The sequence below is a fragment of the Henckelia pumila genome, unplaced genomic scaffold (assembly GCF_033568475.1).
Source record: "Henckelia pumila isolate YLH828 unplaced genomic scaffold, ASM3356847v2 CTG_461:::fragment_3, whole genome shotgun sequence".
NCBI lineage: Eukaryota > Viridiplantae > Streptophyta > Magnoliopsida > Lamiales > Gesneriaceae > Henckelia > Henckelia pumila.
The window spans coordinates 11,794,389-11,819,048 of record NW_027331831.1 but is presented as its reverse complement, the minus strand read 5'-3'; the positions used below and the strand labels follow the sequence as shown (position 1 = coordinate 11,819,048).

The 24,660-nt window shown below is 32.3% G+C and overlaps 4 protein-coding genes across 6 annotated transcripts; 2 read left to right on the top strand and 2 right to left on the bottom strand.

Moving 5' to 3' along the window:
- The first annotated feature begins 4,806 nt into the window (after positions 1-4,806).
- LOC140872190 (heparanase-like protein 2) lies at positions 4,807-7,552 on the top strand. Its single transcript, XM_073274978.1, has 9 exons — positions 4,807-5,167; positions 5,264-5,300; positions 5,613-5,796; positions 5,898-6,046; positions 6,135-6,368; positions 6,445-6,634; positions 6,775-6,900; positions 6,988-7,087; positions 7,199-7,552. Exons 1-9 carry the CDS (start codon positions 4,922-4,924, stop codon positions 7,502-7,504), a joined length of 1,572 nt encoding a protein of 523 aa, XP_073131079.1. The 5' UTR covers positions 4,807-4,921; the 3' UTR covers positions 7,505-7,552.
- A 792-nt stretch (positions 7,553-8,344) lies between these two features.
- Positions 8,345-10,200, top strand: LOC140872277 (uncharacterized). 2 transcript variants are annotated; one of them, XM_073275096.1, is made up of 6 exons: positions 8,345-8,716; positions 8,807-8,895; positions 8,967-9,221; positions 9,288-9,630; positions 9,754-9,835; positions 9,924-10,200. In XM_073275096.1, exons 1-6 carry the CDS (start codon positions 8,691-8,693, stop codon positions 10,113-10,115), a joined length of 987 nt encoding a protein of 328 aa, XP_073131197.1. In that variant the 5' UTR covers positions 8,345-8,690; the 3' UTR covers positions 10,116-10,200. The 2 variants fall into 2 exon arrangements, with proteins under 2 accessions (XP_073131197.1, XP_073131196.1); XM_073275095.1 differs by having other exon boundaries at positions 9,748-9,835.
- Positions 10,201-10,286: 86 nt separating this feature from the next.
- LOC140872300 (nodulin-related protein 2-like) lies at positions 10,287-11,140 on the bottom strand. Its single transcript, XM_073275122.1, has one exon. It carries the CDS (start codon positions 11,044-11,046, stop codon positions 10,510-10,512), a length of 537 nt encoding a protein of 178 aa, XP_073131223.1. The 5' UTR covers positions 11,047-11,140; the 3' UTR covers positions 10,287-10,509.
- Positions 11,141-17,309: 6,169 nt separating this feature from the next.
- LOC140871623 (uncharacterized) lies at positions 17,310-24,099 on the bottom strand. 2 transcript variants are annotated; one of them, XM_073274218.1, is made up of 4 exons: positions 23,364-24,099; positions 21,086-21,321; positions 19,883-20,636; positions 17,310-19,537 (listed from the first exon to the last, which is right to left on the bottom strand). In XM_073274218.1, the coding sequence occupies exons 2-4, from the start codon at positions 21,317-21,319 to the stop codon at positions 17,535-17,537; spliced, it is 2,991 nt and encodes a 996-aa protein (XP_073130319.1). In that variant the 5' UTR covers positions 21,320-21,321; positions 23,364-24,099; the 3' UTR covers positions 17,310-17,534. The 2 variants fall into 2 exon arrangements, with proteins under 2 accessions (XP_073130319.1, XP_073130317.1); XM_073274216.1 differs by lacking the exon at positions 23,364-24,099 and adding an exon at positions 21,851-23,353.
- Between the last annotated feature and the right edge of the window lie 561 nt (positions 24,100-24,660).

Here is a 24,660-nt window from a genome sequence, read left to right as displayed (position 1 = left end):
AAGGTATGCAGTTTTATGTCATCTTAATCAATGGAAAATTAAAAAATAATATTATAATTATATCTTATTATTATTATAATAAAATAATTATTATTATTATAAAAAATAAATTTAAATTAGTTAAACTATATAATGATAATTTTATAATAATTAATAATAATAATAATAATAATAATAATAATATGAATAACTATTATTTTGATATATGTAATTTGAAATATGATTTTTTATTAAAAATAATTTCATTCCTTCTTTTTTAATTTTCACCGGTACAAATCGTTGGAATGAAATATAACAACCATTTCATTCTCAATTTCGTTACATTCCAAAGTTTATTTCATTCCTACCTTGTTACATTCTAATGTACCAATCATGCCCCTAGTATCTCATTCGTGCGATGCACGGACTATATCTCGTGCATACTATGATTAAAATTGAATAATATGAAAATTTTGACTATGAAATTAAAATATAAAGAAATTTAATTTTATAATGACTAATACAAATAATGTGAAAAAAAAAAGTACTTTCAAAAACTATAAAAAAAACTTCCTTAAATAAAATATTTGTCGTGCGATTATTTTATACAATTAATGATAAAAAAATAGTAAGCATTAACATTTGAACGAATATTTGAAATATATATATCTTACAATTAGAAAACAAACAAATTATCTTACCATCACATATTAAACATTTTTACTTTACTTTATGTAAAAAACTAAAAGAAAAATTAAAATTTTTAACGAAAAGAAGTTATATAAGAATAAGAATACATGTTTCAAAATTCGAGTATTTCATCGAATTTATCATTTAATATCATCTTGGTGACATAAAATATATTTGAAACACGTACTTCACCCCTAAGTCTTCTTGCGCAGCATATTTGAAGAACCACAATCATCGGCTCATCACCTATTGTATTAAAAAATATGATCATTTCATCAATGTAATTTTTTCACAAAGTGCATGGTAATTTGTTGTTCTTAAAAAAATAATAAATATACAACATAAAATCTATCAAAAAATTACTCACCACAAAAAAAATGGGAAAAATTAAAAAATAATAGATTTTATTTACTCTAAATCTCTAATGACAATCAATTAGTTTCGTGGGACATCCATTAATTTTTTTGTTTTGAGGGCAGTCTCTTGAAATCATTATTTCAATCACATCTAGCAAAAAAAAAAAAGACAAATATAGGAACTGTCAAATTATCGGTTTGATTCATAAACAAAAATTTAAATATTATAGTTAATATAAAGCTAATAATATTTGTTAAATTCATGACGCGTAAAAAAACTATCAAAAAGATTTGTTTCATCGATGATATCTGCGTTCGTCAAATCTTTGAAACTTTTGAATTCAAACATTTTTGACAAAAAACTGTCATCGAAAATCTCGCACACATTTGTTTTATTGAAAAGATTAGTTTTGTATTTGTTTGACGTGGTCTTGTATTTGAATATATTCTATGCAACAATCATGGTTTTAATAGCAAAATGATGATCTTCTTTGAGTATCGACTTCAATTTCTCAAATACACCATATTTTATAGTTGCATGTATGTGTGTTCCCTGAAAAATCGAGAAAAAGTAAATTATACTAACCTTTTTTAGATATATAGAAGACAAATATAAATCAAAAAAAAAATTATGTATACATCAACATCTTGAAATATGCATTCAATTGTGGGATCCCTTTTGTTTTCATATGGAGGTGAATCGTAACAATGTACTAATCGTAGTTTTAGTGTCCAATGCCAGTTTGAAGGGTTTAGTTCATGGATAACTTTAAACAAATGTGTCATTTAATTTGCAATTGAGTTGTTGTTATTTTATTGAAATATTAAATGATAGTTTTTGCACGTTAAATTTATTTATACATTCAGTGTCTTCAAATCCATATTGGAAATGTTCTGTATGTATGTTAAGTTTTCGAATTTTTAATTATGGACAAGAATTAAGTGTTTGTTTATTTGATAAAATATATATATATGTATATTTAACATTTATCGGGTATTTTGAATTTTTATTACATTTTTTATTTTTAAAGGTTGAATTTTAAACTCAATGTTTAGGCATGTAAAGTTTTCAAAAATTTAATGGTTGGCAGAAATTAAGCGGTGATTTTTTTTTTTCCAGAATTTTAAAGGTGGAATTTGGATTGAATGCTGAATTTATGGGATTGTTTGTAAATGTTCTGGTATGTTAAAGTGTTTAAAATTTTAATGGTTGACAGAATTTAAGATGTGGTTTTTTTGTATTTTATTTAAGATGTGGTTTTTTTGTATTTTAGATTTTCGGTTTTATATTTTATAAATGAGGAATGATATTTACACTCCAAAAATTTATAAACACAGTCCACTTTTAACCTTTATTATGATTTCTTACAAAATTACCCCCCACTTAATTATTTCATATTTTTAAGGCTAATATTTCTTTATATATATGTCTCTTTCCAAAAACATTCACTACGTACATTTATGGGTTATAAAGATCATCTCACATTTCCTCAAAATTATTTTTGATAAGATTTTAAAATACAATAGATTAATGATTTACAAAGTTTGATTTGCAATCATAAGATGTAATCATGAATTTGGAAAAACTTTATAAAGAAAGTGTGGGGATTTCTTTGAAAACTTGCTTGATAAATATTTTGAGTTGTATGAGCATCAATAAATTATAATATGTGCATAACTAATTAAAAAAACAAAGACGACACAAAAAATTTAACATGTCATTTGGAAAAAAAATATTCAAACTTTAATTAAATTATGCATAAAAATTGAATAAAAAAGAATTAATTAGAATAACAGTAATCTTAAAAGCATGTAAACGTATATTTTTGTGAATTTATTATATGAACAAACAAAAATATGGCTCATATCACATTGAAAATTTAATCACCTTTTAATATAATTTTTTTTACAAATTTTAAAACTTGAAAATATCTACACGAATATTTATATTTTGCCAATTTTATCTCCATTATCTTTTGATTAAAAATTTCAGAAAAATCTCATCTTTAAGTTAAATTTCGATAGCAATAAACTAGTTCAAAAAATAAAAAAATTACTTCAAATATTAAATTATTATTATTTTTGAGAGAGTGACAACAATCGATGTAAGAATTTTTTTTATTTTAATATTTGTTGCAAATGCTACTTTTATTATTTTCTCAATATCGTCAACAAACTATAAATTTTGAATAATATAATAATTCTCTCATGTTAAGAAAAGTGAAAGACGGACAAAGAAATTAAAATTTTGAAATGATCTAAATTAAATAAATAAAATATAATAGGAAAAGTGAATAAGTAGTAAGATTGAATGATTGATGAAAGGGTATATTAATCTAATAAAATATGGAATAATTAAGTAGGGGTAATATTGTAAGAAAATACATTAATAATCAAAAATGGAGTGCAGTTATAAACTTTTGGAGTGTAAAATATCATTCTCCTTTCTATATATATATTATATATATATATATATATATTACATACCTACGTATCTATATACACGTACATACAAATATGGCAAAATTGCAAAATTTGGTAAAATATATATCATTTATCGAATATTTCGATTATATTATATACATATTTATATAAATATATACATACATATATGATAAAATAGCAAAATTTATATATATTTATTTATATTTATATGTATATATATTTTATATAAATATATACATACATATATGATAAAATAGCAAAATTTTGTAAAATATATATACATATAAATATAAATAAATATATATAAATATGTATGTATATTTAACATTTATCGTGTATCATAGATGTATAAGGACATTTTGTTTTTTGAATTAGATTGATTGATTTTTTTATATCTTTTGATAAAATTCAATGTTTTATTATATATATATATCATTTATTGAAGATTTTGAATATATATGGTAATTTTTCAAATTTTGATTTGAAGCAAACTTTTTGGCAAATTTATCTCCATTAAAAAAATTTATAGTGTTAAGTATTAATTTTTTTTCCGTCTTAGCATAAGTCATTTATAAAGCAAATTTAATTATATATATAAAATTAAATAAATTTTATTTCCATTTTTATGGACAAGATTTTGCCAGGATTTTACTGTAAATAGCAATAAATCAGCTTTTATATATAATAATATAGGTATAGATATAGATATATATAGATTTTATAAAGAGCAATGCTACATGTACAACCAAATTTGTACATCAATTTGTACAACACAAAAAATTCAATAAAAAAGTTTCATTTATCAAAATCTCATGATAAATTGAATGTAAAATATCGCGATATAATAGCAAAATCTCACGATATATTTGTTGTAAATATCGTTGTACACGATATATGTTGTACCTTTAGCATTATTCTTAAAATCATCGAAAAATTTCAGCACATTTGTTTTTATATATATGTAAGATTTTTAACTATTTTCCTTAAATAGGAATTAAATGCATTTCACCGATAACCGATAGCATTGGAGAGACGGGGCGTTCTCAAGAATTAGATTTTAGAAGAAATACACATACACACAGTTTCCATTTTCTTGAAGGGGGAAGGGGACATCCAAACCGAGATATGAAGTGATGGATTTGGGACCATGGGGGCATATGAGAGTGGATGCACTACTCCATTTATTCACATCCAACAACTATCATTTTCAATCTTCATTTTTTTTTTATTATTATGCTACTCATCCAACCACTAAACCAGTGATCTTTAAATTCAACAAACTGTCAAATTATATTGACTATTGTGTTTATTTTTTTCTTTTCCCAAAAGGGTTCTCTCCTTTATTCTAGTTGCTTTAGGAAACAATACCATTTCTCAAGTATTGGAACACCGTCGTTCGAATATAAGAGGGTGGACTAAAAGAGCTGGATCACTTGAATCAATCAATTTTTATGTCCACAGATTGGCTCAAAGATATAAACTTTCTGAAAATGGAGTTGAAGGGTGTTATTATTTGCTGCGTTTTTTTATTATTGTCTTGTGTTTCGTGCACGGAAAAAGTGGAGTTAACAGTGAAGGGAGTGAGCTCCATAGCCGAGACAGATGATAACTTCATTTGTGCAACACTGGATTGGTGGCCGGAAAGTAAATGTAACTATAACCAGTGCCCCTGGGGAAAAGCTGGCATTCTCAATTTGGTATTGTTTTCTTGAAATTTTGATTTCAATTTATCGTGAAATAGAGAAGAAATTGTGGTCATTTTTGTGTTCTTTTCATTCCTTTTTGTCTTTCAGGATTTGAATAGCAAGATTCTGGCAAATGCCATCAAAGGTTAGTATTTGGGACGTGGCTTACTGCTAAGTTGTTAAAATCATTGTTGAAAGACATTATCTATTTTTATATATAATACATTTATAATATGAGTCTCATGAGTTACATTGAAATGTGGTGTGAAATGTAAATTGTAACAAAAATAATGCATAAAATTTTGAACTTCTTTCTAGCCTGCTGATCCAGCCCTGTTACTTGGTCATTAGGAAATGGGTATTTTTTTAGCTTGTATGCACTGTTTTCATCTAGAGAACCAAGTATGTTTCATGATTTCACATGACTGAAATTCGATTCGCTATGCCTGGGAATCAGCATTCAACCCTCTTCGGATCAGGATTGGAGGTTCACTTCAAGATCAGGTTCTGTACAAAATCGGAACTTTCGCGACAAAATGCCCGCATTTCAGAAGAAATGAGCATGGACTGTTTGGATTTTCAATAGGTTGTCTGGAATTGGATAGATGGGATCTCATGAACAAATTATTCGGCGAAACCGGGTATATGTCCAGACATTGAAATATCAGAATCTTGGTTATGTTCCTTTCATTTCATAAGAATGAACCGATGTACTTGAGAGGAAACAATGGTATTCTTGCAGGGCTAAGATTACATTTGGTTTGAATGCCCTCATTGGAAGGAAGAAAGCCAATGGTTCTCTATACAGCGGCGGCTGGAACTGGAGAAACGCCTACTCTTTCATGAAGTACACTGCCTATAAAGGATACAAGATTGATTCATATGAACTTGGTAAAACTATGAGAAAAGTTCATAACTTTCTTGCAAATAGAGGTATCACCTCATAGATTTATTATTATTATTTTTATTTTTTTTATAGGAAATGAGCTATGTGGAAGTGGGGTAGCTGCACGAATAGAAGCAGAACAATATGGCAAAGATATGATTGCACTCAAAAAACTAATCAAGAGTTTGTATCCGAATCCAACTACGGAACCTAAAGTTTTAGGCCCTGCTGGATTTTACGAGAAAAAATGGTTCGACACATTTCTTAAGGCTTCGGGACCGAATGTAGTTGATGGTTTAACACACCATATATATAATCTCGGGCCAGGTCTGTACTTCAGCGAGGTTCATTACACTCATTTCTTCGTGTATTTCCGCATTTCAACTTATTCGATCTTCTTCAGGTAATGATCCAAGTCTTATCAACAAGATTCGAGATCCACATTTTCTCGATCGAATCTCTAGAACGTATAGCGATATTTCCACCAGCATCAGTTCATTCGGACCATGGACAGGTGCATGGGTTGGAGAAGCTGGTGGGGCTTTCAACAGTGGTGGCAAGGAAGTGTCACATACATTTGTTAATGGATTTTGGTATAATACATCACTTTCTTGCTGTATGCTAGAAATCTCTGCAAGAAGTACTTAAAAGAGTTAATTATATAAGAAAATGTTAATGATCTAGAATTCTTATTGTTTTGGTGATCCTAAGAACAAGATTTTGTTGAAAACAGGTATTTGGATCAACTGGGAATGACATCAAGATTCAACCACAAGGTTTTCTGCAGACAAACCTTAATCGGAGGAAACTACGGCCTACTGAACACGACTTCGTTCATCCCTAATCCGGACTATTATGGGTCAGTTTCAATCCGAAAATTCTCCACATTGTTTCTTTCAAGTAACTTTTATCATCTATATATGTACTAGTCTATTTTCGTTTATAGCGCGCTTTTATGGAGTCGTCTGATGGGAAAGAACGTGCTCGCTGCTTCTCACAATGGATCCCCGTTCCTGCGTGCCTACGCTCATTGCTCCAAGAAAACAGTAAGTTTAATGCACGAACAAGAAATGTGATTTTTTTTCCCCCAAATCATTCATTTTTATTCAACTTACAAGAAGTTTCTTAAAGTCTGCTAAAGTGTGACGCCTTTTCAGACAGGAATATCTGTGCTTTTGATCAACATGTCGAATTCAACTACGTTCGATGTTTCGATAACCAACGACATGAACTTGTATGCTGGACAATACAATAAAAGGGAAGAGTACCATTTGGCTCCAAAAGATGGAAATATTCGAAGCGATGTGGTGTTGTTGAATGGAACTCCATTGAAGCTCACAGAATCATTTGATATTCCTGTATTGAATCCAAAAATTGCCGACGCCAAATTTCCTGTTACATTAGCACCCAATTCGATAGCTTTTGTCACTGTTAAAGGATTTAAAGCACCAGCTTGTGTTTAAAGAACATTTCTGTTTTTTAATATAAAATATAAAATCATTGGAAAAACAAATTTTGTACGAACTTCTAAATTTATCTCTATTTAATGTATTTAAAAAATGATTGTACAATTTTCAAGACCCTAGGTAATAGGGGTATATTAATAAATGAGTATAAAAAATATTACTAAATATGATGTCTATATATTTGTAACAAACAAAAAAAATGTGACCTATATAATTAAAACTGATGAAGTAGATTTTTTGTCTGACATATTTACGTTACATAACGAGCATCATAATGCATATAGTAATCTAAAGTCTTATTATATTAATAATCAGTTACCAAATTAGCTTATGTTATATATAAGAAATATATTTAAAATATTATATTGAAAAATATATATATAAACTATTGATATAATAATGATAAAAAGAATGTTAATAACATATTCAAAATGTATTGTAATCTAATGTTCTTTTATTATTTTTAAAATACATTCTATAATGTGCTATTAAGTAACTTTATGACAAAATATGTTATTTTAAACATGCAACCTATCATATGTTATTTTGTCCATTATTTGTTTTATTTACAAAAACTCTTTTACTAATCGAACATTAATTTATAATCTTTTTGCATTCATTTAACTTAAAGAAATAATCAATTTATTTAAATAAACGTAATTTAGTTACTTTATATTAGCTCAGAATTATAGTAGATTAAATAGTATACATAAATTTATTCTAAAATTATATTCAAAATCACCACAAATACATTAAAACTAAATTATTTTTTTATAATAATTAAACATTTAAAAATAAAAATAAAAATAAAAACCCAAACCAATATCATATATCATTACAAAAATTTAAATATTGCTGGCCCACGCCAGCATAAACCTCTCCAAACAGAGAGAAAGTCACGGGTTCGATTCTCTTTAACCAGAGTCGCTGCATGGAAGAAGCAATGGAAAACCATCTATCCCTGCTAAGAAATTAAAATAGAAGAAGAAAAGCATGCCTTTTGCATGGAGTGTTCTAAAGATACAAAACCATTCCTTCCATGCAAAGCATCTCTAAGGTTTCTTACTCTTTCTTCTTAATGCATTGATTCTCCTTTATAATACCAACCAAATAGTGGGAATAACAAACTTTTGTTCCTTCACCCAAAAAATTTCTAAGAACAACATTTCCTTTTTCTCAAATAATGGACAATTTGATCAAGCACACGATGTATGCACAGCTAATTTTATTTTTTTTTAAAAAAGTAATTTAATGCATATTTAGTTTTCCAAATTGCATAATTGCATACCATTTTTCCAGGGCAATATTTGGTAATACAAGGCAAGAAGATAAACAGGAGGGTAGCAGCATGGAAGAAGAGAAGAGGATCTCTGCCCGATCTTTTAGAGGTATATGGTTCGGGTCGCGAATGAGTTCGTTTCGGTATTTTGTTTTTTTAATATGATTAGAACTGATGCAGAGAAGAAAAGAAGCCAAGGTTGGATAGGAAGACAATTGTCCAGGCAGATGAGTTGGGATCATGATTTCAGTGGCGCTCATTATCCCACAGCTGTAGCAGCAGCCGCCTACGCTGTCAAATCGCTCGAAGAAACGAGGGCGGAAGCTCAAAAGATGGGATCTTATGCTCCTGATAGATCACTAAACAAGATGAAAAGCAAAGTGGAATATCCTGGAATCAGACCGGAAAGGCATAGAAGTTCATCCAAGATTACAGGTAAGAGCCATGTCATGTCTAAAAATTCACAAAAAGTACCTTAATCGATGTTTATGAATGCATCAGATCAATTTTCGAAGGCAAGTTTCAAAGATCAAGATATCAAGGTACCGAAAAGCACTTCAACAGGCAAAACGAGGCCCGAAACCGGAATTAGTGTCATTTCATCAATGAAGAAGAAAGCTAGTTTCGGTGATACAGAGCAGAAAGATGAAAGAACCAGTAACAAACCCGAAATTCCAGCAGCTGAGCCTGAAATGCCTCCAACTGTAGCAGATAAGGATCTGAACATCACCACTGGACGCGAAAAGGCTGAGATTCGAGCACCAACGCCTGCAGCAAAACCTGGACCTAGAGATTCTATGGCAGATGCTTGGGAGAAAGAACAGATGACAAGCGTTAGAGAGCGGTAACGAGTGGTTTAGAGACAGCGTTAAAATAAAATAGCAGAATATTTTTTAGAAAAAACTTAATGATCTCTAAAGACCCTTTGTTTTTCGGTAATTCTTGCATATAAACAAAGTAGTTTCAGGTACCTAAAGATGATGGACACAATCGAAAAGTGGGAGACTAAGAAGATGGCAAATGCGAAACGCAAAGTCGAAAGAAGAGAGGTACTCATTCTTATCACCAGCCCCCTCTGAATCAACATTAGAAGCTAAGGTTATTAAGATCTAACAATCAAGATACAACGACTTTCAGGCTGAAATGGATAAGAAACGAATGAAAACCGTGGAGAGCTATCGAACCGACATGGCAAGAATCCGAGAAGTTGCAGAAGCAGCCAGGGCACAGGCAGAGAAAAAACGCAGAAATGAGGAGATCAAAGTGAAAGAGAAAGCCAATAAAATCAGATTAACTGGAAAAATTCCAGCAACATGTCTGTGCTTTTGAATACCATCAATGATGATAGACATAGAAAACTGTAAGAACTTGTAAATTATGTGTGGTTTTCAAGTGAAAGTGTATAAAAAGGTAATGCTGTAAAAATTCGTGAAGTTTTTATCAAAGAGAATAACCTCAAACAGATAATCAGTAAATGAATGCAAGAATTAAAATCTTCAATGTCCATTGTAAGAAAAGTTATTGAATCAATTAGAGTAAACATTTGGACAGATGGTGTTCTTTACATACATCTCATCGCAAATCAAATAATCAATTATTACAACTTCGGAAAACAAAAAGTTAAAACAAAACCATAGGGAAAGAAGAACAAATTCATAACAAGCAAACTAAGGTGAGTTTCCATTCCACCAACAAAATTGAAATCCCAAAATGCAAAAGTCGCCTACTTCTTCAAGAAATCCCCGGCCATCTTCATGAAATCCCCAGCGCCGTGTCCTCCACCGGAACCGCCGCCGCCAGACGGCTTGTGCAAGAAACCTTCCGCCATCTTGACATAGTCCCCAACGCCGCCAGCGGCGGGATCTTTTTCAGGGTCCGTGGTGACGCTGGTGGCGGTGGTGGTGGTGGTGGTTTTGTTACCGTGGGAATCAACGACGGTGGTGGTGGTGGAGTGAGTCGTGTGGTACTGGCGGAGATAATCCTCCGCCTTGTCAACGTACTTTCCCATTCCTTTACTGTCATCTAGCTTCCCGTAATCGGAAGCGGCGCAGAGCAGATCCGCGGCCGCGTCGGCGACCTTCCCCTTTTCATGCTTCTGAGGCTCATGGCGGAGATGGGACTTGGCGGCGTCCGCCACCACCTTGGCGCTGTTGAGAAGGTCGGAGTTTGAACGTTTCTTGTGGTGGCCGTGGTGATCGTCGGGGTGATCTGAAGTGGGCTTGGGCTTGGAATCGTGATCATGTTTGGACAAGAAATCCATTGCAGTGAAATCTGGCGAGGGAAGATGGAAAGGTAAATGGAGATTGTTTGGTGGTGGAGATTGTTTGGTGGGAACAAGTGGAAGCAATACATTTTGACTTTTTCATGCCCTTTTGATTATTTTATTATAAGTTTTTAAGTTTGAATACTATAAATTCAAGCTGTGCCATATTTTTTATGAAAACGACCTTTTCTTTCTCTATAATGGAACTTATTAACTTAAAAAAAAAAAAGGGTTGACCCCAAAAAGGATTCATATAAGTTAGAGGCTCATTGGTTTATGTGGGGTTAAATTGAGGAACGCACGAGCGAGAAAGACCTGAGGGAGGGAGCATGACCAACCCTCACAATATTTCAGCAGAAAATATGCTTCACACGAAGATCAAACCCACAACGCTGAAAAATTTCTTCCAACGTAACCTTAAACTTTATCAACTCGCCTATACTCTGATCAAATAAAACCCATTAACGTAATCTTTAGAGTGGGCTTCTAAAGGCCCATCCAAACGAATAGATTATAATTTAATATCTACTGTTTCAAAGCATGCCGAAATATTTATCGGATTGGTTGAGTGAGGGAGATGGAAACATGATACTAACTTATTATTTGATATATTTGAATTGTATTGTTGATATCAACAATAATATTTATTAAACGGCAAACATTGTAATTGGTACAAGACCAACTTCACGTGTTTCATTCTTATAAATTGCAAGTTGATATAATTATTATGGACAGGGAGATTTTTAGACTGTTTATCTGTGGAGACTCATGAAATGTGATAGATACATTTATTATATGATTTATAGATTTTGAGTAATTAAACTACAATCAACTAATGAGGCAAATTATCGGTCTTATAATTATTAATATCGAAATAAATATAATTTATTATTGGAATTGACCAATATCACTAATTATAATCTTGCTATATATATCTTATTAAAGTTGAACCCTTTATTGGTAAAATTTTGCTTAAGATGATGATGAGGACGACGGCTAATCGCTATCACAACAACGATAATAATATATATTATATTATAAAATTTGTTATTGTTTTAAAAAGAAAAAAAACATGTTTTTTTTTACTTTTAATTATTTAATTGTTTTACAAATTTCAATACTTTTTTTTTTAGTATGCACGAATCGTGGGTGAAGAGATATTAATAACAATAATAATTTTGAAGCTAATATAATGTCCAGTGTCCACGTATATGAATGTGTGGGTCATGAGATAATACTGTCGATAATATGACAACATAGTGTCCTTAGTCTAACTCTTATAAATAAATTAATAAAAAAAAATACCTCCCAATAGAAAACTAATTGTATTCCAAGGGCAAGGCCATCCTGGAGGGGTTAACCTCAGAACACAGGCGAATTCAAGCATCAGCCGCAGTTCACCTGTGTTCTCAGGTCACCCCGCCGGGCCGACCTATGTCGTCTGCTCCGGTGAAAATCAGCTACTGGTAATAGAAACTCTAATCCATGCGTTTTTAGAAATGTTGCTATATTTATGATTTTTCAATCATTTTATTCATCCAACACCTTCTTGGTATATTAAATTTGAAGTCAAGATATGATTAGTCATGTGATTTGTAGACTATTATGTTAATTTAAAGATTTATCTAATGAGTATCGAAAAATAACGACTGTGGATGCTAATGTAATAAATTTTTTTTTTGAAATCAACCTTTTCTTGATAAACGTTAAACATGGTTCACGGAAATTTTTTGACTATTGATAGCAATGTTCCAAATTTATATATATTATACACTAAATAATCAAGAAAAGGGAGAACCATTGATTTTATAATGATAAAAGGACGTGTTTAACTCATTCCGGATGACTAAATTATTAAAAACCAACAAAGATGCCCCAAATAAAATTGCTCATTAAGTCACATAATGGAAGGAACATAAACGGCTAAAACATGTAATTTATTTCCTTAAAAATATTTCACAACTCTCGCAAATGATCATATAAATAAATCTTAATTGTAACGTCTAGATTTAATGACAGTCCCCTGTACCAACTTGGGTCTTTCTAGCATTTATATATTTACTCATACGGACCTTGAGAAATGGATCACCCATCTTATAATTGTCTCAAGTTAAGAGCGCTTAATTTTGAAGTTCTTATGTGATGAACTCTAAAAAAATGTGCACCTTGTAGATATGATTTGTATCTATCATATCTTTTAAGCCTCAACTGTATAGTCTCATAACTTCACAGTCTTGAGATCTTTTTCATTCGGGTGTGGAATCGGTTCATTCATGTCTCCTTCAGCCTAAAAGTCCGTCAGAAGCCGTTTCTTGTCAATGAAACTTCTGAGCACCGTCGATCACCCCGCCTACTTTTCAACCTCGAGGGTCATATTTCACCAGTTTTCGCTTGGTTCATCCCCGAACCACACTATACTAAGAGATGTCGATTCTGATATCAAATGTAATGCCTCAAATTTGAGGATTTTACCAACATTGTTCTTTTCGACATGCTTATATCTCTCACTCATATGCACCTTGAGAAACATCTCAATGGTCACTCATCTCATAATTGTCCAAAGTCAAACACTCTTCACTTTGAAAATTATTATGCGATGAGCTCTCGAAAAAAAAGTACATCTTGTAGATATGAGTAGCACCTATCAAATCTTTTAAGTTTTTTTAAAAAATAAAGTTTGACCGATGTTATGTTGCCAAATTTTCCCAAATATTTACAATTTCAAACATTTTCATTTGAGTATGTATTGTGAGACAATTTCAAGGATCATTTTTCGTGAGACATGTAAACTTTATCCATATTACAATAAAACACAATATTTTTGGTATAAAAATAAAGTTTTCATGGATGATCTAAATAAAAAATCTATCTCACAAAATAAACCTATGAAACCGTCTCACAAGAGTTTTATTTTTTCATTTTGTTAGCTTAACTAATTTTGTTTGGAAAAATTATGATTTTTAGTCCTGTTAGTTGACATATGGATTTAAGTCCTATAACTTATTAAAATTTGATTTTTGTCCCGTAACTTAGTTTTTCTTTTCATCTTTTTTTTTATTTTTGTCTTGAAATTATCGATCTAATGAATATTGCTTATTTGAAACTGATTTTCTCTTAACTCACTCATATGATGCAAATAAATCATATTTTACACAAATTAAAATCAATTTAAGTAAAATTAAAAGAGAAAAATAAACCAAAACGATACTTAATATTTCGAAATGAGAGAAAAAAGCTTTATTTTTCCCGAGTAGATTTTAATGTACATGTAATAACATAGGTTTTATTATCGTTGCATGAGGTATACAGAAGAACACCGATATCAAATAAGTAATATATATTTGTTAGATTTAATGATTTCAAGAAAAAAAAATGACAAAAAATCCAAATTTGACAAATTACAAGACTTGAATAAAAAACAGGCTAACTTGCAAGACTAAATACTAATTTTATTTTTTTTAAAAATAATTTTCTTCTCCATCAAATTTTTTCCTCGTAGAACACTCATGTTTTCTTCTAGCGGTGCTAAAAATATGAGTCCGTTTTTCAATGTTCTCTATTGGACCATTACAACTATATAAAGATAGTTATAGTATAAATTTAGAAAATAGTCAAATACAACAATTATTTGTCTTGTGTCGTCAGTCATGATTGTAAATTCCAACTAATCAATCAAAACATTTTGCACTTATATTTTATAAGATTTAACTTAGCTTTTGTTGTTTTTGAGCGATATTATGTGTCTTTGTTTTTGTTGTGTCGTTTGCAGGAATTTAGCTAACAACCATTTTTTGATTGATAAATTGAGGTAAAATGCGATGAAAAGAGGAAGAAGAGCATGATAAGGTGAAAGGAAGGCCGATATTTGAGCAAGAACTGAGACGAAAAAAAAGAAAAAAAAAAAAAAAGCAGTACAAGGCGCCCCCGCGCCTTGCCATAACGCACCCGTGCCCAACCACCAACCGCCACAGTGCACCCACGCTGCGAAATTTTAGATTTCGAAAACCTATCTATTTTGGGCTTTTAAGCGCAGTTTTCGGTCCGTTAAGGATATAAATATTATAAATAAGAGTTGACGGCCGAATTTGATGATTTTTACGCCACTTTTCATCTTTCTTTCATCCTAGAACACCTAAATAACACAACCACACAAGATTGTGCATTCAAGGAGTTTTGGGACATGGATTTGAGACGTAAGATAGAACGACAAAAGATAATCGAATCACAAGACAGAGAACATTCATCTGGGGATGGAAAATTGACTTTACTCTGTGATTTTTATTATCTGTCTTGATTTATTGATGAGATTTTTGGATATGTCTATGTGTTTAATTATTTCATTATAAATTTATTAGTTGTTTCTAGATATTGATGCAACTTGATTTGATTTTTATGTTTTGAATATTACTTTGTCTACTATTATTTGTTCTTAACAATTTATTTGTGTATTCTTATTTTGGTTGTTTTTCAATTTACTGGTCATATATTGAATGTTAACTTTATTTGAAATCTGACACTCGGAAGAGACGATTTTGAATAGGATCATAGAAAAACACAACCTAAGATTTTTGTAGAGTTCGAGATGCCTACAATTTTCTTTGAGGTAATTGAAATAGAATCATAGAACTTGATTAAACTATTTTTATGTTTGATTTTTGATAAGGATATCGAAATTGACATTAGAATAATAAATTTACTCGGCACTCGATCGGCAGATACTGTAAATAACACTTAAAGGTTCTTGACCTATAAATTGGAATAAGTAATATTATCAACTGATATGATTTCATGAATAAAAATTGAGTGAAATCTTATATCTAGAATCCGTCTCAGATCGTGTACCCAAAGTTGTACTTGAAATTTGGTTATTTTATTGAATTTAAAACCTTGGTTTTCTGAATAAAGTTGAGATTATTTTAATTATAAGATTTGGTATGAATATAAATTTTTGATCATCATGAAAACGATACTCTACTCATCAATATTAAAACTAGACATCGTACGTTTGCGAGCGAAAAACACGCAATACTTGCATTATGACTCAACTAAAACACCAACATGAACTAATTAGATTAGGTATAGTCAATGATCTCTCCTAGAAAATACACCTAGAAGAAAAATAATGGAAATGGATTCAAGAATTCTTCTATAGTTTCCAATCTCTCCAACTTCGTCATCAACTGAAAGTGCCTAGAATCAAAATATCTATTATCAGAAACCATAGGATCGAGCGTCACAGCCGTTGGTAGCATTCAATTTGTTGAGTTAATCAGCATTTAAGGAATCAATATTAAAATAATTATTAATTAATAATATTAATATCATTTGATATTATAATATAATTATTATTATTTATGAATTCTGATTTCATATTTTGAACAAGATCCAACGTCCAACGTTTTGGTTGCCCAAATTCATCTCTATTATTATTATTATTATTATTAATTTTTATTTTTTGAATCCAATTTTTATATTTGTTGATATTTTGCTTGTCCAATTTATTATTTATTTATATTAATATTAATATTAATATTAATCAATTAGAACTTAAACTACTTTAAGAGCCGCAAAAATTGACCAAGTTTGACAAAAAAAAAAATTTTGATATTCAATGTTTTGCTCTAACTTTTGCCATATTTTCTAAACATATATTGAGAAATCTAACAAGTGAAGGGCATAAACGACATCTAACAATTCTAAACATGGGCTCTTTTATATAGAGAGTTTATTATTATTTATTTATTTATTTATGAAAAAATAAGTTTTTAGGTCCATTAACTTGATAATGTTTTGGTTTTGGTCCATTAACTTTTTTTATTTGGATTTTGGTACACTGACTTTGCATTTTCAGTGTTTTTTGGTTCAACTGCATATGTGTCAACTTTTAATTGGTCAAAAATGATGACGTGGACCAATCAGAAACTGACACATATGCAGTTGGACCAAAAAATACTGAAAAAACAAAGTTAGTGTACCAAAACCCACATCGAAAAAATTAATGGATCAAAACCCAAATGGGATAAAATTACTGGACTAAAAAACTTATTTTCTCTTTATTTATTTATTTATTTATTTATGTAGAGAATAGATAGATAGATAGATAGATAGATAGATACATGTGTTTCTCTGCCACTTGTATGTATTTTACATGCGCCAAATAACATTTCAAATTCTTCTAGCATTCGTCAACTTGGAAGTTAGAATTGCTGAATATTTGTAATTAGATCAAACATACATTTGCATTAGAAACAATGCTATGGATATATATATATATATATATTATATCAAGATGAAATCAGGTAACATTATTTGTAAACAAAATGCAAATTGATAAATCAAAGTCAAGAAAGATTGCTAAAACGACATTTACAAAGACAATCGACCACTTCAATCCCGAAATCACTCAAACAAGCTCCCCAATCACGTCTTATGTTGCCCTCTGTAAACTCAGAATTAAAGAAAGTATTGGCTTGTTTAGATTACTCTCATGTTAATGCGATAGTAGGAGGAATACCTGCAGGGCATCGTTGTCGACGGGGACGTCTAGTTGTCTTTCCCCAACCCGTTAGGCTTCTGTCCTCCAAACCAGACTCAACGTTGTTTAGTTGCTGCACCAATGAAGTGCAGGCCGTGCTTGGAATGATATTAGGGACTGTTTCAGTGACTGCTCGTCTCCTACCCCTAGCACCTCTGTTTCTGCCGCCGTTTCTTCTGGTCAATCCTGAATTCCAGTGATGGCCAGTAGCTCTCATCAGCCCTCCAAATGTCTGAAGATCCTCAGTGACTTCATGCCTTGACAACGATGTTAGACCGGGTAGGATGTCCCTTTGAAAGTCCCTTCGCTGTCTTCCTCTCCTTGACTGACCCCTACGAGTTCTAGTGACTAACGTATTGGCTCCCGTTTCCTCTATCTGGTCTTCGGGAACAAAGGGTATAGGCATGTAGTCATCTTCTTTAGTTTCAACAAGTCGCAATGTCATGGCCTCAAATTCATCAATCTCCTCACACAAACCATGCAGTGGGGAACCATCCCTGGTTCTTGATCCTTTACCGGATAGACAATCAAGTTCAATAGCACACACAGACATTGTATTGAAAAACCAGAGGAGTGAATCTGCCAAGAAAACGTCAGGCATATCGACATTTGGACAAGACGATGAGATGGCGATTAGTGCATCTGCTGCATTTCGAAGAACCTCGTCCGGCATTTGTTCCGCTGTCTTTCCGATGTCGGGAAGATTTTCCTTGGATGGTGTATCGTCATCATCACTCTCCAGGAAAACAGGAGCTTCTAAATCTATCTCCGTTGTTACCTTATGGCTGTTGCTCTGGCTTTCATATGACCGTACCGGAGGATCTTCACAATCACTTACACAAGAGTTTAAATCAATGAAGCAGGCGCCTTGCGTGGCCTTTTCCATGTGTTGTTCTTCATTAGCTTTCAGCTCCTCTGGCTCATATGCTAGATTTATGTCAATCATTCTGTTCTTCTTTTTGTTATTTTTGTTGGGAGAGCAATCAACAATGGTCGAGGAGGAAACAACTGAGGATGGCTCATGTTCTCGAACAATTGTTTCAATGATTGGAAAGCCGAGAATTTTCTGAACATTTCGAGACTCAGCAATCTCCTTTTTCTCCACAATTACACAATCATTTGAAGCCAAGATAACTGATGGGGTGTACGGCTGATTAAGATCTCTAACTGCTTCCCGGTTACCACCCAAAGAAGCTCGAGGGACACTTGAGTCCCCTTCATTGCCATTAGTTGGCTTAGGTCTAAGCCAAGGCAATGCTGACACATTATCTTCATGCTTACCTTTTATATCTACTGTACTGAAATCTTGCTGGGCCCATGGCTCATTTGACGAGTTCGAAACTACCTCGTTCAAGTTAATATCTAGTACAGGCTTTGAATCCACGTGACAGGATCTTTTTGCAAAAATCCCCAATCCGTGATTAATCGAGCGATCAGATACTACTTTATCACCCTGTCTGCAGTTAAGATAACCAAAGCCAGCTGACGGAAAGTGAGCCTGTAGTTCTTTGTTTCCCGAGGCAGACCCATGTGAAAACCCATTTCTCGTTGTTTGTTCGTTCCTCAAACCTGCATTAAATCTAGAACTATCATTTGCTTGCCACTTTCCTCCAAAGTGTTCCTGGATTGAAGGTGATCCAGATGTGGTTATCTGTTGAGTAAAGCTACTTTGTGGCTTTGCCCATGTTGAGATGGAGTGAGCCTGTGAGCCGGGAAAACAACGGGAACTAAAGAATGGGTGTGAACTCTGAGAAGCTACAAGTGGTTCCAACTGGCTGTTAAACTCACCACAGTGGGATCCATCTCTCCACAGATTTTCCTTGCAATGAACAGAAGGATATGCTCCAGAAGCATGATGAAGCTGGTTCAGCGTAGCTTGAACCGGATTGTAAGCCATAGGAAACTTATCTTGCGGAAGACCTTGACTCTGGGTGCCCAGGTTATTACTAGATCCTGAGAGCAAGCACATAACAAATATAAGCTAATTACTTTAACAATTGAAAAAGATGGACTTTCGATTACATATGCTGAATTCATGCAAGCATGGTGTTAAATGAAACATAAATGAGGAAAGTGATTGTCACGCCCCAGGCCCAAATCTGCGCAAGCGTGAATGCACAATGGACTCATATAGCAACTATGTTATATTTGTCCCAGCTCCTCGCTTTACGAAACCCAAGTTGATATACGAGTACATTGTAACCATTTATTAACCATTTTAAATACTTGATCCAACGAAGGATGGGATGTCGTAGTGATGAACAGAACAAAACTGACGAAAAAAAATGAAGATTTTACCTGCTTCAAACATGTGGGAGAACCGTCCCCTCTTGTTGATTTCACTTGCAACAGACGAGTTCATCAAAAAACCATCATGGGCTACACCTAAAAATCTTGTATTTGACTGCGCTGGCTGATTCATCCCTTTTGTCTCCCCATTGGAGGAAGCATTGCCATGGAAATCAACCAGTAAAGGAGACATTGATTCTTCAATCTGAAGGGGTTTGTTTAAATCGGTCAATCCAACTGAACTTCTCAAACAAGAATCAGAAGTAGAAGCATCTATTGGACAATTAGCCTTCACACCAGCATGACTTCTAAGGAAATTATTTTCAGGTTCAATTCTTGCATTTACTTTGTACTCCTGTAAGTTCTCCCCTTCTTCAGAATCAACATACTCTTCAGCAGGAAGTTGGAGATCAAACAACTTCCTCCTAACCTTCAAAGGCCTTGAATCCAATGCTTCACAGTCCTTTGAAGTAGATCTGTTGGGGAACAGAAACTGACTCGTCTGATTTTCGTTTCCGTTGGTACAACTCACGGGAGAAGTAACAACCTCAACTCCCAAAATGGATGTTCTACCCTGACCAGAATTTGACAAAGGAAATCCAGCCATATGCCATTTACGAGCATCATTGGATGGCATTCGAAATCCTTGAAGGCTTGACGATGATGACGGTTCTATTGATGCTCGTTGTTTATGTAACTCTTTCCTTTTTACCTCTTCCATCATATCCCTTTGAATTCTGTAAAGACGGTGGAGTTCATATACCTAGATGCCAAAAACAATCAAGAAATTAGTATTTCTTGTATATTTGTCAGAAGCCTTCTTGTGTATTTGTCAGAAGCCACTTGTCCCAATAACTCCAGCTCATGGTAGGCAGACCAATAATGGTAATTTTTGCTTCAATACGGGAATCTATATTCGGAAGAACAGAGAATATTTGCCCAGATGAAATCAAGCATACACTTGTATGTTCAAACCTTAGGCGATAAAGGTCATCCAAAAACTGGATTACTAAAATATCATCCTTTTTCTTTTTTTCTTTTTTTTTTGGCACAGGTATTATATTAGGATGTGATCTCTAGCTACGGTACATATTAGAAATCATCTTTCCAAAAAATATCCAATTTGTGGGAGGTAGCGCAACAATAGTTACTTATATTTTGAATTCGAGAATTTTATGAAAAGGATATAGTGAAGAAATGAAACTGGGTTACCTGATTTCTAAAAACGGTCTCATGTTCAATCATTTTTTGCTTTAATGCATCCTTGTCATTCTCAGGATAACCATTTATTGCAGTTTTTGGCATGAAACCATTGAAATACTGCCCATTTGCTACAGTTTTGTCTCCGTTAAATAGCGGCCAGCTACTACTGATTGAATCCTCGTTCAGATCTCTCATGGAACAATATCCTGGCAAGTAGCTTTTGCAATGTACTTTTGTTCCCATTCCTGTAAGTAATATCTAACGTAAACCAGAATTCCACAAAGTCGCATGACATTATTTGTTCAATTAATAACTTGTCACTAATTCCATGCTCGCAATTGTTGGACATAAAAAAAGAAATTCAGGCATATAAGTAGCATATCATGTTCCTGACTCTTGAAAATGACAAAGCAATGAAAGGAAACAAGTGGGGTGACAAGGGACGAGTTTTTTTTTAAAAAAAAAAAAAAATTTAAAAAAACCAAAAAAAGGGAAAGAAAGAACTTAAATTCAAGATTGAGAGCCGTAATTTTATGTCCCATCCCATGAAAGGACAACATTTCGAAATCAGGCGTTGATGTGTGCTGAACCAGTATATTATTCGGCATATGATAAACAGGGTAAGACGACACAAATCTCATCTTTTGCTACAGAAATTCAGAAAAGGAGCTTTGGCATTAATGATTAAGAAATAAATCAATGCATAGGAAACTAGTACACAAATAGAAAATAAAAATTACGGAAAGAATAAGCACAGAATCACAGCAACTGTACCTGACAATTCATGTTCTTCAGTAAGAATTCGAGATCCATCCATTACAGATTTGAAAAAAAGAAATAGTGGAGACGAATATAAATTAAATTCAAGTGCTCCTACAAACAATTGCAGAGAACGAAGACCAGGAACCAATTTATCCCTGAAAGAGTAGACTGATTTTCTTTGAAAGAGGTCATTTTTTCTTTCCTCAAGAAACGAAAGTTATAGGAGATTTATTTCCCAATCCTCACTGGCAGATTCTTGAAAAACTGAATGCGAGAGAACCTTTTTTCGAATGATTAATACAGCATCAGCAAATTATAGGTAAGAAAGTGCCAAAAATCAGTAAGTTGTACAACCAATGCGCCCAATACGCATATACTAACTTCTGAGTCTCTTAGGATTGAATGACAAAATTTTCATCGTATTCTCCGCGAAAACAACTATGGAGAAAACTACTCCAGTGTAGTCAAGAACGCATTAAATAGTACCGCAAAATGCGTGGCTGGACATTAGATTATGTACAGATTATGGTTATAAAATGCCATGGGCAGTCACATCACACGTGTTAGAGGATATATGGAGCGAAAACATCCTTTTCCGGAGAATTTCAAAGAAACTTCTAAGTTCTTTTATCAAAAGGAATTCACACTCACTCGCTTTATGTGGCGTGAACTCAAAACTTAGGCCATGAAAATCCAAAAGCTCCACAATTGTGATATTTGACTGCCACCAAAGTGCTTCTAAATCACATCACAGTTTCAAAGCTATCCATAAGTATACCAGGAGCAGGATGTTACACATTAATTATTCTCCTCTAGTTTAATACCGGCTAAAGTCAGGACAAGGAAGATTTTTGCGACTAGTAGTGCGCAAAAAAGAGAAGCATAACAAGCCTTATAAAACTACTTGGTAGAGGTTGTTCTTTCACCTAGAAAATACCCATGTGCCTCGCGCATAAATTAGAAAAATAGCACATTGAGCGAGTCACAACGTAGAATGCTTTTATAAAAGAACTTCAGAATGTACTTCAGGAAACCAGAGAAATTTAAACAAACAATCAAAATTTACAACCTTCAAACCAATACAATTACACAGGCAACATATCATTCGGCATTCACAATAAGAAGATCAAGTGACCAACAAATATAAATAAACGAAGAGATATTCAGTAGCCACACCAAACAAAATTGCAAATATGATCCCTGCTAACATGAATACACACAGCAAGAATAACCCGAACGAATGATCACACATCAAAACCAAAAGATATTATCAATTTAACTCCGATGAACTTCCCAAATGGATAAACACCTGCTTTAATAAGTAATTGCAATGAAACCAATGATACAACAAATTCAAGAACTACATTTACAAAGCAAGCATAACTCAATTACCGAATTATTTATCAAAATCCCAAATTTAAAAGGCAAAAGAAAATATTTTCTTCTTCTGGACCATAGTAAAAAACTGGGCAAATCTTAAAAAAAGATTAGAACATTAAACATACGTTTAAAAAAGTATAATTACCTCAGACCCACATCCTGGAACCACTTCTCTTCATGAACCCCTCATGAATTGAATCATCCAAAAGTATTTCCAAGCAAACAAGACCTCAAAATCATTAGAAATTCATATGCTTTTTTACGCTGTAACTTTAAAGAAAGGCAACAAAAATAGTATAAAAATATACAGAACCAGAAGAAACCAAAAACCCAAAAAGAAAAATATTAATAATTGTCAAATGAAACAAATAAACAATAAAGCCAGTGGTTTGGTAACTCCATTGAAGAAGCTCAGATCCTCATCAAACTTAGCTAAAGATTGAATAGTTCGATCTGCTGGGCCACTCTCTCTCTCTCTCTCAATAAAACAAGATAGCAACTCTAGAGAGAGAATGATGAAACAAAATTATACATATATATATATATATATAAAGAAAGAATTTTTAGCAACTGTATATATATTTATTAACAGTATCAATAATTATTATTTAATATATCATAGAGAGAGAGATCCCAGATAAGAAATCTTCACACAAACAAACGACCTTCCAAGAACAATGACATGAAATTTGTCAACATCCGGTCTCTTTTTATACTCTGCTATTTTCACGCACAGACACACACAGTGAAGGTTTTTTTTTTATTTTGTTTAGCCATTGATGCACTGAAATCATTTCTGGGTTTTTGGAGTTGAAAATGAAAATGAAAATGAAACAAAAGTAAATAAATGGGGGATTTGTATATTCTCCGATTTCTCTCCACCTTTCTAGCTTTTGGTACAGCAAATATAAATGAGAATTTAATTTCATAATATAAAACTGTCCACCTATATTAGGAAATATACATCCCCCAAACGTGTACGTATTTTTGTGTGAACCGTACGATTTTTATTTTTATTTTTTTTGTAACAACTCGTGTAAAACGATATCATAAATATAGATATGTAATTGATTCATATTACAATAAAAATAATAATAGGAAATCGGTCTCATTAGACGATATCGCGTGATTTTTTTCGATTATATATGGATTTCATATTATAAATTTGAATACTATATTTATTTTTTTTGGGTTCAAATTAAACAATTAAATTATTTCACCACTAATTGTATCATTTCAGTTGACAGTTGAGAAAATTTAAAGATTTGGCTTTTTTTTTTTTTTTTTTGGGTTTCACGACCCAAACAATTTAATCTGGTCCTATTAAAATCAGATTTCATAACGGTAAATAATATATCCAATTTACGAGCAACTATATTTGTCATTTTTTCTAAATAGTTATGAATTATTGGTTTATGATTGTCATTTGTACTTATAAATTT